Source organism: Triticum urartu, chromosome 1A (genome assembly GCF_056163025.1).
Source record: "Triticum urartu cultivar PI428250 chromosome 1A, HENAU_Tu73, whole genome shotgun sequence".
In the NCBI taxonomy this organism is placed as follows: domain Eukaryota; kingdom Viridiplantae; phylum Streptophyta; class Magnoliopsida; order Poales; family Poaceae; genus Triticum; species Triticum urartu.
In genome coordinates, this window is record NC_141873.1 from 102,346,516 (window position 1) to 102,360,634 (window position 14,119).

Genomic DNA, 14,119 nt, shown 5'->3' on the forward strand with positions numbered 1-14,119 from the left:
GGTTTGTCCTCCTATCCATTCCCCACGCAATTCCTTCGTCTGGTGGCGCGGCAAGGTCGACGGTGACGGTCGCTCCTTCGCTCAAGTTGTTGCGGCGGAGCGGGCGGGTGGTGCGTCGAGCGCGGCGATGGGAGATCGAGGTGGGGGGAGATCCGGAGGATGGCACGACAACACGGCGCGAGGCGGCTTCAACGGAGGGCGCAAGGCACCGCTGCCAAATCAAACCCGCAATATGGTTTGGCAGCGACCAGATCCACCGCCGGCGGCGTCCGGGGGGCCGAGATCTGGAGGAGGTGAAGTCGGGGACAGATGGGAGGCGGCTGCGCACGCGTTGAGCGAGGCGACCAAGGAGACGGTGGTGACCACCAAAGCGGCGCCGCCACCCCCGCCATCTGCACCAACGTCGACCACCAGCGAGCTCTGCATCAACTGCAACCTCCCAGGTCACTTCGCTCCTCGCTGTCCTACCATTCGGTGCGAAAAAATGCAACAAATTAGGTCGTATGGCTCAATTATGTCAAACTTTGAGGCCCTGCGAGTGTGTTCCATCTATGTGCGGGTTTCAATCTCCGGGACAGGGCTTTTTCTATATCCTTGACATGTGTGCATCTAAACAAAATACTGAAAAAAGAACAATGTGGTGATTACTGTTGTGGAAGGATGTGCTTCTATAAAAGAGATAGAACAAGAATTTAATGCAATCTTTGCCCGGAAACCTAGAAAGAAAAAATGGCGCTGCACGGCTCGCTCCATTAGCCCTACTCAGTTTGTCATGCACTTTACCAATGCTAGCGAAGTGGAGAGAGCTTGCTGCTATGGGAAGTGTATGCCTCTGAAGGAGGGGGCTGTTGTGGTATGCATAACTCCTTGGTCTGCTTCGATAGGGGCCAAAGGGGTTATAGAAAAGGCTTGGGTGAAGATTCGCAACATTCCCATTGAAAAAATATGTGCTGAACATATTGCCTATGTTGGAGGGCTGGTGGGGATAACATTGGAAGTGGATGAGGCCACAATCCATAAACCTGAATATGCTAGAATCTTGCTTAGGTGCATGGAGGTGAAGAAAATACCTCCCTCAGCTGAAGGGATGTTGGGTGAGCAATATTATGACTTCTTTTATGAAGTTGAAAAAATTTTGATAGTGGGGGATGATAAGAGCCAATCCTCTATTGATGTAGATAGTAGTGCATCCCCTTCTTTTCCCAAGAAAGCAAGGACAGACCTATATCCCGCTTGTTCTGTTGGGCAAGGAGAAACCAGTGCGTCTATGGTTGGTAATTATTTATCCCAAAATTATGAAAAAGGGACACAACGACTTGCTGTTGTTGCTGAGAGTGAAGAAGAGGAGGACAGTGATGAGGGAAATCACACTGAATTGCTGATTGAGACCATGACTAGAGAGCATGATGATGGGAAAAAAATTAAACTATGGTTCTCAGACTGGCAATACATCCTATGGGGAAAATTTCGAGGTGCTGGAGGTGGAGAGAATGGGTGGGTCTCCCACTTCTGAGAACAACAGTCAGAAAGGTGCATGGGGGATTATTACTCCTATCCCTCCCGCACCATTATACCTCTATCATGATGAAAATACTCACGGGAATATGTTTCCTTCCTTGTCAGACTATGTGGTTTGGCCCTCCCTGCCTCATATTGTACCCCTTGAAGAGGGTTCCACAGAAGAGGAAGAGAAATGCAGCACCTATACTGTTGAATCTCCATCGGGGTCTCCTATCCATGACACTATGGTCCATGAGGGAAAAGCTTCACGCAGGCAAATGCAGAAAATGGGACGAGTGGAGGAAGTGGCTATCAACAGGAAGAAACGTGACTCTGAAGGTATGAAAATACCCAACTCTAAAAACCAATTTTCTACTCTATCTGATAATGCCATTATATTACGTACGTGCTGCTCTTATGGGGGTTAAAATTCCTGATGATGATTTCTCTACTATAGATGTTCTTCGAGAGCTAGAGCATTCTAGAAATCTGTTAAATGATAAAAACAATGATGCAAATAATACTAGTATCACTATTAATGATGGTTTGGGTAATGATATCCCTCTATCTCTAACCTGGGATGATGATAATAGAAGTGAGGAGGAACCATTTATCCTTGTTTAATCAAAACAAAGGAAAAAGAAAGAAAAACGCAGATGATCAGGGGTGATTATATCCCCAAAAAAGATCTGCTAGACCTATGACAAGAAGTCAAAAGAAAATGGGAGAGGGTACGGATGCTATGGACCCTGACAGACCCCCCAGAGTGAAAAATAAGCCTGAACGATATAAATGAAAGGCATCTTTTGGAATTGTAGGGGGGCAGGTAAGAAAGGCATGTCTACCTGCCTCACGGATATGATTTGTGCCAATGAGGTAGGTTTTATTGGTTTACAAGAAACTATGAAGGGATCTTATAAACATTCCTTTTTAGGAAGATAGACCCATACCAGAAATTCCATTGGGTATGGGTTCCCTCGAGGGGGAAATCGGGAGGTATTCTTTGTGGCCTCAATAAATATAAATTTGATGTTCTCGGCTCTAAATAGGGTAAATATATCCTGCAAATGGACTTGTTTGATAAAAACAAGAATTGTAGTTGGTCTCTCCTAATCGTATATGGTGCTGCTCACGATGAGCATAAGCCTGAATTCATCGCAGAATTATCTTCCTTGTGTCATAGTATCAATAGGCCATATTTGGTGGGGGGGACTTCAATATTATTCGCCACAATGGTGAGAAAAACAAAAAAGCACCCCTATATCATTTTTTCAGAGGTATTTAACTCTGTTATCCACCTGCTTGGTTTAAGAGAAATTCATATGGCTGGGGGATGCTATACGTGGTCCAATAAGCAGGAAAACCCAACCCTTGAAAAGTTGGATAGAGTGCTGATGTCTCCTGAGTGGGAAGACATATTTCCCCTTGCTTCGTGAGCAAGCTGGTTAAAGAATTATCAAACCACAACCCTCTACTATTGGATGATGGGGTCGCCTCATCTAGAGCACCAGGGAATAGGTGCTTTAAATTTGATAATGCTTGGCTTAATGATCCAGAGTTTCCTCCCTTAGTGGCTGATATTTGGTCAAGGCCAATATATACTATTAACCCCATTGATATCCTAAACATTAAACTGAAGAGGTGTAAGAAATTTTTCAAAGGTTGGGGGTCAAATGTGTTTGGGCATAATAAGATTAAGAAGAGACTTATCAAACTTGAGCTACAGGAGTTGGAGACGATTGAGGAGTCCACTGGGCTTTGCGGGGAGGCTTATACTAGGAAGCTCGATATCCTAGTAGAGGTCAATGATATGTATACAGAAGAAGAGCTTCATTGGCACCAGTTCTCTAATGAGAGGTGGTTGTTGAAAGGAGATAATAACACTGACTTCTTTCATAAAGTAGCTAATGGGCGTCACAGGAAAAACGCCATGAAATCCCTTGAGTACGGATCTGTGACTATAGAAGGGACCAAAAACTTGCTATCTCATGCCACAGAATATTATAAAAACCTTTTTGGGCCGGCTCTGGGTAACCTTTGCCATATTGATGCAGACTTGTGGTCTCAGGAAGAGAGAATTACGCATGCTGGTAATGAAGACTTAACTCGACCTTTTTCTCTTGAGGAGATTAAAAAAGCTCTTTTTGATATGAAATCCAACCGTGCTCCTGGTCTGGATGACATCCCTATTGAGTTCTATCAACATTGCTGGGAGGTGGTTGCCTAGGATCTTTTCTGTCTATTCGAGTGGTTCTATGAAGGCAAGTTGGACGTGCAATGTCTAAAATATGGCATTATAACTCTTTTGCCCAAATCTGCGGATGCTACAAAAATCCAGCAATATAGACCCATTTGCTTGCTTTGTTGCCCCTATAAACTTATCACCAAAGCTATGGATATTAGAGTGAGCAAATACGCCCATAAGTTGTTTAGTGTCTAGAAAAATGCTTTTATTAAGGGGAGACATATTGATGATGGTATTCTCTCCCTGCAAGAAGTGTTGCATTATACTCATATCAAAAAGCAAGTGGGGTGATCCTTAAACTTGATTTTGAAAAAGCCTACGACAAAGTTAATTGGGAATTTTTGCTTGACTACCATGAGAAGCGTGGGTTTAACTCTAAGTGGTGTGGGTGGGTATCTCAAATCCTTAAGAATGGCACGGTAAGTGTCAAGATTAACGATGAGATCGGCCCTTACATACAAAGTGCTAAGGGGGTACGGCAAGGTGACCCTCATTTCCCCTTTCTGTTTAACATTGCGGCTGAATGGCTGACTAAAATGGTGCTTTCAGCACAAAAACGGTCTCATTAAAGGTTTAGCTGCTGAGCTTATTGAAGGAGGAGTTGGTATCCTCCAATATGCGGATGATATGGTTGTATGTTTTGAACATGATATTGATAAAGCTATGAATGTCAAACTTTTGCTTTACCTCTTTGAACTCATGTCAGGATTGAAAATCAATTTTGACAAAAGTGAGGTTTTTTTACTATCGGAGGGGATAACGAAACTGACTTAGTATATGCAGACATGTTTAATTGTCAAGTGGGCACCCTGCCCATGAGATATTTGGGTGTTCCTGTTACATACTCTACTCTTAAGAACGTAGAGTTGGATTTCCTGGAGGGTAAGATGATTAAAAAATTGGATGCTTGGATTGCTTATGCAGCAGCATCAGGAGCCAGACTCACTCTGTTAGGATCCAGCCTGGATGGGATTCCATCCTATCTTATGTCGATGTTTCTCTTCAATAAAACTTTTATTGAAAAAATGAATAAACATCGCAGACGATTTTTTTGGAGGAAAAAAACAAGAAACATGGATACCATATGGTGAAATGGGATAGAATATGTCATTCTAAGAAGATTGGGGGATTGGGGATTAAGGATTTCATCAGCAGAACATTAGTCTGCTTGTTAAATGGTGGTGGAAGCTTGAAACAGGCGATGGCCTGATGTCTACTACACAACTTTCTTCTTGTAGGCGTTGTTGGGCCTCCAAGTCCAGAGGTTTGTAGGACAGTAGCAAATTTCCCTCAAGTAGATGACCTAAGGTTTATCAATCCGTAGGAGGCGTAGGATGAAGATGGTCTCTCTCAAGCAACCCTGCAACCAAATAACAAAGAGTCTCTTGTGTCCCCAACACACCCAATACAATGGTAAATTGTATAGGTGCACTAGTTCGACGAAGAGATGGTGATACAAGTGGTATATGGATGGTGGATAAAGGTTTTTGTAATCTGAAAAATATAAAAACAGCAAGGTAACTAATGATAAAAGTGAGCGTAAACGGTATTGCAATGCGTTGAAACAAGGCCTAGGGTTCATACTTTCACTAGTGCAAGTCCTCTCAACAATAATAACATAATTGGATCACATAACTATCCCTCAATATGCAACAAAGAGTCACTCCAAAGTCACTAATAGCGGAGAACGAACAAAGGAATTATGGTAGGGTACGAAACCACCTCAAAGTTATTCTTTCCAATCAATCCATTGGGTTATTCCTATAAGTGTCACAAACAGCCCTAGAGTTTGTACTAGAATAACACCTTAAGACACAAATCAACCAAAACCCTAATGTCACCTAGATACTCCAATGTCACCTCAAGTATCCGTGGGTATGATTATACGATATGCATCACACAATCTTAGATTCATCTATTCAACCAACACATAGGACCTCAAAGAGTGCCCCAAAGTTCCTACCGGAGAATCACAACGAAAACGTGTGCCAACCCCTATGCATAGGTTCATGGGCGGAACCCGCAAGTTGATCACCAAAACATACATCAAGTGAATCACGTGATATCCCATTGTCACCACAGATAATCACGGCAAGACATACATCAAGTGTTCTCAAATCTTTAAAGACTCAATCCAATAAGATAACTTCAAAGGGGAAACTCAATCCATTACAAGAGAGTAGAGGGGGGGAAGAAACATCATAGGATCCAAATATAATAGCAAAGCTCGTGATACATCAAGATCGTATCACCTCAAGAACACAAGGGAGAGAGATCAAACACATAGCTACTGGTACATACCTCAGCCCCGAGGGAGAACTACTCCCTCCTCGTCATGGAGAGCACCGGGATAATGAGGATGGCCACCGGAGAGGGATTCCCCCTCCGGCAGGGTGCCGGAACGGGTCTAGATTGGGTTTCGGTGGCCACAGAGGCTTCTGGCGGCGAAACCCCGATCTATTGTGGTCTGCAATAGTTTTAGGATATATGGAGATATATAGGCGGAAGAAGTACGTCAGGGGAGCCACGAGGGGCCCACGAGGGTGGTGGGCGCGCCCCTGCCTCCTGGCCTCCTCGTTGCTTCCCTTACGTGGACTCCAAGTCTCCCGGGTTGCTTTCCTTCCAAAAATAAGTTCCGTGAAGTTTCAGGTCAATTGGACTCCGTTTGATTTTCCTTTTCTGCGATACTCTAAAACAAGGAAAAATAGAAACTGGCATTGGGCTCCTAGGTTAATAGGTTAGTCCCAAAAATCATATAAAATAGCATATAAATGCATATAAAAAATCCAAGGTTGATAATATAATAGCATGGAACAATCAAAAATTATAGATACGTTGGAGACGTATCAGCATCCCCAAGCTTAATTCCTGCTCGTCCTCGAGTAGGTAAATGATAAAAACAGAATTTTTGATGTGGAATGCTACCTAGCATAATTCTCAATGTAATTTTATTTATTGTGGCATGAATGTTCAGATCCGAAAGATTCAAGACAAAAGTTTAATATTGACATAAACATAATAATACTTCAAGCATACCAATAAAGCAATCATGTCTTCTCAAAATAACATGGCCAAAGAAAGTTATCCCTACAAAATCATATAGTCTAGCTATGTCCATTTTCACCACACAAAATATTTAAATCATGCACAACCCTCATGACAAGCCAAGCAATTGTTTCGTACTTTTGATGTTCTCAAACTTTTTCAATCTTCACTCAATATATTAGCGTGAGCCATGGATATAGCACTATAGGTGGAATAGAATGGTGGTTGTGGAGAAGACAAAAAGGAGAAGATAGTCTCACATCAACTAGGCGTATCAATGGGCTATGGATATGCCCATCAATAGATATCAATGTGTGTGAGTAGGGATTGCCATGCAACAGATGCACTAGATCTATAAGTGTATGAAAGCTCAACAAAAGAAACTAAGTGGGTGTGCATCCAACTTGCTTGCTCGCGAAGACCTAGGGCATTTTGAGGAAGCCCATCATTGGAATATGCAAGCCAAGTTCTATAATGTAAAATTCCCACTAGTATATGAAAGTGACAACATAGGAGACTCTCTATCATGAAGATCATGGTGCTACTTTGAAGCACAAGTGTGGTAAAAGGATAGTAGCATTTCCCCTTCTCTATTTTTCTCTCATTTTTTTATTTTTTTATTTGAGCCTTTCTCTTTTTTTATGGCCTCTTTTTTTCTCTTTTTTTATTTGGGCTTCTTTGGCCTCTTTTATTTACTTATTTTTCGTCCGGAGTCTCATCCCGACTTATGGGGGAATCATAGTCTCCATCATCCTTTTCTCACTGGGACAATGCTCTAATAATGATGATCATCACACTTTTATTTACTTACAACTCAAGAATTACAACTCGATTCTTAGAACAAAATATGACTCTATATGAATGCCTCTGGCGGTGTACCGAGATGTGCAATGACTCACGAGTGACATGTATGAAAGAATTATGAACGATGACTTTGCCACAAATACAATGTCAACTACATGATCATGCATAACAATATGACAATGATGGAGCGTGTCATAATAAGCATAACGGTGGAAAGTTGCATGGAAATATATCTCGGAATGTCTATGGAAATGCCATAATAGGTAGATATGGTGGCTGTTTTGAGGAAGGTATATGGTGGGTTTAAGGTACCGGCGAAAGTTGCGCGGTACTAGAGAGGCTAGCAATGGTGGAAGGGTGAGAGTGCGTATAATCCATGGACTCAACATTAGTCATAAAGAACTCACATACTTATTGCAAACATTTATTAGTTATCAAAACAAAGTATTACGCGCATGCTCCTAGGGGGATAGATTGGTAGGAAAAGACCATCGCTCGTCCCCGACCGCCACTCATAAGGAAGACAATCAATAAATAAATCATGCTCCGACTTCATCACATAACGGTTCACCATACGTGCATGCTACGGGAATCACAAACTTTAAAACAAGCATTTCTCAAATTCACAACTACTCAACTAGCATGACTTTGATATTATTACCTCCATATCTCAAAACAATCATCAAGCATCAAACTTCTCTTAGTATTCAATGCACTCTATATGAAAGTTTTTATTATATCCCTCTTGGATGCCCATCATATTAGGACTAATTTCATAACCAAAGCAAATTACCATGTTGTTCTAAAGACTCTCAAAATAATATAAGTGAAGCATGAGAGATCAATTATTTCTTCAAAATAAAACTACCACAATGCTCTAAGAAGATATAAGTGAAGCACTAGAGCAAACGACAAACTACTCCGAAAAATATAAGTGAAGCTCAATGAGTAGTCGAATAATTATGCAACTATGTGAAGACTCTCTAATATTTAATAATTCCAGATCTTGATACTTTATTCAAACAACAAGCAAAACTAAATAAAATGACATCTAATAATAGCAAACATCATGTGAAGAAGCAAAAACTTAGGATCAACCGAAACTAACCGATAGTTGTTGAAGAAAAAAGGTGGGATGCCAACCGGGGCATCCCCAAACTTAGATGCTTGAGACTTCTTGAAATATTATCTTGGGATGCCTTGGGCATCTCCAAGCTTGAGCTTTTGTGTGTCCGTAATTCCTCTCATATCACGGTCTCCCTAAATCTCAAAAGCTTCATCCACACAAAACTCAACAAGGACTCGTGAGATAAGTTAGTATAAACCATTGCCAAAACCTTATCATACTCTACTGTAGAAAATCACTAAAATTATTATTAAACATTGCATACTAAATGCCTCTTCATATTTAATAGTCCTATCCTCAAATAGAATCATTAAAGAAGCAAACATATGCAAACAATGGAAACATAACAACAATCTGCCTAAACAGGACAGTCTGTAAAGAGTGCAGCAAGATCCATAATTCCCTAACTCCAAAAATTATGAAAGAAAATTCCCACCGTATTCAATTTATCATATCTTAATATTCAAAAGGTTTCAACATTTTATCACATTCTGACTTCTCTAGGGAATTATTGCGATAGTGGTAAACTTTCTGTTTTCAAACAGCAACATGTGGACTTCTAAAATAGGCATAGTAAAGGCTATCAATGTCACTTTTATTGAAATAAAAGATGCAAAACATTGTTCTAAATAACATCAAGCAAATATTAACAAAATAAATTGACGCTCCAAGCAAAACACATATCATGTGGTGAATAAAAATATAGCTCCAAGTAAATTTACCGATGAACGAAGACGAAAGAGGGGATGCCTTCCGGGGCATCCCCAAGCTTAGGCTCTTGGTTGTCCTTGAATATTACCTTGGAGTGCCTTGGGCATCCCCAAGCTTAGGCTCTTGCCACTCCTTATTCCATAGTCCATCGAATCCTTACCCAAAACTTGAAAACTTCACAACACAAAACTTAACAGAAAACTCGTAAGCTCCGTTAGTATAAGAAAATAAATCACCACTTCAAGGTACTGTAATGAACTCATTCCTTATTTATATTGGTGTTAAACCTACTGTATTCCAACTTCTCTATGGTTTATAAACTATTTTACTAGCCATAGATTCATCAAAATAAGCAAACAACACATAGAAAATAGAATCTGTCAAAAACAGAACAGTCAGTAGTAATCTGGATCAAACGTATACTTCTGGAACTCATAAAATTCTCAAATAAACTGCTGGACGTGAGGAATTTATATATTAATTATCTTCAAAAAGACTTAACTAAATAGCACTCTCCAATAAAAAATGGCAACAATTCTCGTGAGCGCTAAAGTTTCTGTTTTTTACAGCATGATCAACAAGACTTTTCCCAAGTCTTCCCAAAGGTTCTACTTGGCACAAACACTAATTAAAAGCATAAAACCACATCTAAACAGAGGCTAGATGAATTATTTATTACTAAACAGGAACAAAAAGCAAGGAACTAAAATAAAATTGGGTTGCCTCCCAACAAGCGCTATCGTTTAACGCCCCTAGCTAGGCATGATGATTTCAATGATGCTCACATAAAAGATAAGAATTGAAACATAAAGAGAGCATATTGAAGAATATGACTAACACATTTAAGTCTAACCCACTTCCTATGCATAGGGATTTTGTGAGCAAACAACCTATGGGAACAAGAATCAACTTGCATAGGAAGGTAAAACAAGCATAGCTTCGAGATTTTAAGCGCATAGAGAGGAAACTTGATATTATTGCAATTTCTACAAGCATATGTTCCTCCCTCATAATAATTTTCAGTAGCATCATGAATGAATTCAACAATATAACCAACACCTAAAGCATTCTTTTCATGATCTATAAGCATAGAAATTTTATTACTCTCCACACAAGCAAAATTCTTTTCATGAATAATAGTGGGAGCAAACTCAACAAAATAATAATCATGTGAGGCATAATCCAATTGAAAACTAAAATCATGATGACAAGTTTCATGGATATCATTATTCTTTATAGCATACAAGTCATCACAATAATCATCATAGATAGCAACTTTGTTCTCATAATCAATTGGAACCTCTTCTGGAATAGTGGAATCATTACTAAATAAAGTCATGACCTCTCCAAATCTACTTTCATCAATATAATCATCATAAATAGGAGGCATGCTTTCATCATAATAAATTTGCTCATCAAAACTTGGGGGGAAAATATCATCTTCATCAAACATAGCTTCCCCAAGCTTGTGGCTTTGCATATCATTAGCATCATGGATATTCAAGGAATTCATACTAACAACATTGCAATCATGCTCATCATTCAAATATTTAGTGCCAAACATTCTAATGCATTCTTCTTCTAGCACTTTGGCACAATTTTCCTTTCCATCATACTCACGAAAGATATTAAAAAGATGAAGCGTATGAGGCAAACTTAATTCCATTTTTTTGTAGTTTTCTTTTATAAACTAAACTAGTGATAAAACAAGAAACTAAAAGACTCAATTACAAGATCTAAAGATATACCTTCAAGCACTAACCTCCCCGGCAACGGCGCCAGAAAAGAGCTTGATGTCTACTACACAACCTTCTTCTTGTAGACGTTGTTGGGCCTCCAAGTGCAAAGGTTTGTAGAACAGTAGCAAATTTCCCTCAAGTGGATGACCTAAGGTTTATCAATCCATAGGAGGCGTAGGATGAAGATGGTCTCTCTCAAGCAACCCTGCAACCAAATAAAAAAGAGTCTCTTGTGTCCCCAACACACCCAATACAATGGTAAATTGTATAGGTGCACTAGTTCGGCGAAGAGATGGTGATACAAGTGGTATATGGATGGTGGATAAATGTTTTTGTAATCTAAAAATATAAAAACAGCAAGGTAACTAATGATAAAAGTGAGCGTAAACGGTATTGCAATGCGTTGAAACAAGGCCTAGGGTTCATATTTTCACTAGTGCAAGTCCTCTCAACAATAATAACATAATTATTATCCCTCAACATGCAACAAAGAGTCACTCCAAAGTCACTAATAGCGGAGAACGAACGAAGAGATTATGGTAGGGTACGAAACCACCTCAAAGTTATTCTTTTCAATCAATCCGTTGGGTTATTTCTATAAGTGTCACAAACAGCCCTAGAGTTCGTACTAGAATAACACCTTAAGACACAAATCAACCAAAACCCTAATGTCACCTAGATACTCCAATGCCACCTCAAGTATCCGTGGGTATGATTATACGATATGCATCACACAATCTCAGATTCATCTATTCAACCAACACATAGGACCTCAAAGAGTGCCCCAAAGTTTCTACCGGAGAATCACGATGAAAACGTGTGCCAACCCCTATGCATAGGTTCATGGGCGGAACCCGCAAGTTGATCACCAAAACATACATCAAGTGAATCACGTGATATCCCATTGTCACCACAGATAATCACGGCAAGACATACATCAAGTGTTATCAAATCTTTAAAGACTCAATTCGATAAGATAACTTCAAAGAGGAAACTCAATCCATTACAAGAGAGTAGAGGGGGAAAAGAAACATCATAGGATCCAAATATAATAGCAAAGCTCGCGATACATCAAGATCGTATCACCTCAAGAACACGAGAGAGAGAGAGAGAGATCAAACACATAGCTACTGGTACATACCCTCAGCCCCGAGGGAGAACTACTCCCTCCTCGTCATGGAGAGCACCGGGATGATGAAGATGGCCACCGGAGAGGGATTCCCCCCTCCGGCAGGGTGCCGAAACGGGTCTAGATTGGGTTTCGGTGGCTACGGAGGCTTCTGGTGGCGGAACTCCCGATCTATTGTGCTCTTTGATAGTTTTAGGGTATATGGAGATATATAGGCGGAAGAAGTACGTCGGGGGAGCCACGAGGGGCCCACGATGGTGGTGGGCGCGCCCCCTGCCTCGTGGCCTCCTCGTTGCTTCCCTTACGTGGACTCCAAGTCTCCCGGGTTACTTTTCTTCCAAAAATAAGTTCCGTGAAGTTTCAGGTCAATTAGACTCCGTTTGATTTTCCTTTTCTGCGATACTCTAAAACAAGGAAAAAACAGAAACTGACACTGGGCTCTAGGTTAATAGGTTAGTCTCAAAAATCATATAAAATAGCATATAAATGCATATAAAACATCCAAGGTTGATAATATAATAGCATGGAACAATCAAAAATTATAGATACGTTGGAGACGTATCATGGCCTATGGCAACGTATTGTGAGGGGTAGATACTTTAGAAACAAAACAGTAGCTGATATACAGAGCCGTTTCTCGGACTCCCCGTGTTGGAAAGCTATCATGAAAGTCAAAGACACATGTATGGCTGGAAGGAAAGTTAATATCAATAGTGGTAACCTGGCTAGAGTCTGGCATGATCCTTGGATAGATGATACAGCTCTGTGTGAGCGTTTCCCAGATCTATTTACTATTTACCAAGATCAAAAATGCACTGTTGCTTCCTGGGTTGCAAACAATTATAATCTGGATTTTAGACGCAGATTGTTTGGTGAGTTGAATAATCAATGGGCTTGGATGGTTACAAAAGCCAGGCAGCTGTCTTTGAATAACTCTTTAGATACTATCTCATAGAAGCATAATAGTAAAGGAAAATTTACGACTAAGTCGGTTTATGAGTGGCTAGAAAGGAACCTATCTGGCCCTAACTATAAGTGGGTGTGGAAAGTCCCTATCCCACTGAAAATCAAAATTTTCTTGTGGCAACTTTTTCAAAATGTTGTGCTTACAAGAGATAATATGCGGGCTAGGAAGTGGCCTGGAGATCCTACATGTTCTTTTTGTACAAATGTTGAAACAGCGAACCATCTAGTCTTTACTTGCCCACTTGCCCGCACAGTTTGGGGTGTGCTGGGAATGACGGGTGGAGCATCTTGTTGTCCCTGATCGCTTTGGCAAAGTTGGGCATGGTTGTATATGTTTTTTCCAGGAGGGGAACATTTCTATATGATGATTATCGCTGCTATTTGCTGGGGGATCTGGAACCTTCGCAATAAAGTCACTTTTGATAAACATATTGCTCGTATTTCGCTGGAGGCTGTTTTCACTGCATGTTCTTTTATGTTATATTGGGCAGGTTTGCTTAAAGAAGATGACAAGATGAAGTTCCAGACTGGTGTGAAGAGATTGGCTCATGCGGCTGCTGCATTGGCGGATAGATCCTTTCCCCGCGGCAGACTCCTCCTCGGCGACAATGATGGGATCCAGATCGGCTAGCTGAGCTTCGCTGGTGTTTTCTGATCTTGCCTTCCACTGGGGTCTGATGGGCCGTGATTTTCGCGAAAGCACAACCGTACCTCTCGCGGAAGCAAAACCGTGACTCTCCCGAAAGAAAAAAAACAAAAAACACGTTTTGTTTTTCCCTTTCCGAGAGGCACGGCTGTGACTCTCGCGAAAGTACAACCGTGCCTCTCGTGGAAGCAAAACCGTGACTCTCGCG

General features: G+C 40.7%; 1 protein-coding gene across 1 annotated transcript; it reads left to right on the top strand.

Moving 5' to 3' along the window:
• Nucleotides 1–1,014: 1,014 nt before the first annotated feature.
• On the top strand, nucleotides 1,015–14,102 carry LOC147990252 (uncharacterized). Its single transcript, XM_087525863.1, has 2 exons — nucleotides 1,015–1,839; nucleotides 13,757–14,102. The coding sequence occupies exons 1-2, from the start codon at nucleotides 1,404–1,406 to the stop codon at nucleotides 13,894–13,896; spliced, it is 576 nt and encodes a 191-aa protein (XP_087381989.1). The 5' UTR covers nucleotides 1,015–1,403; the 3' UTR covers nucleotides 13,897–14,102.
• Nucleotides 14,103–14,119: the final 17 nt, after the last annotated feature.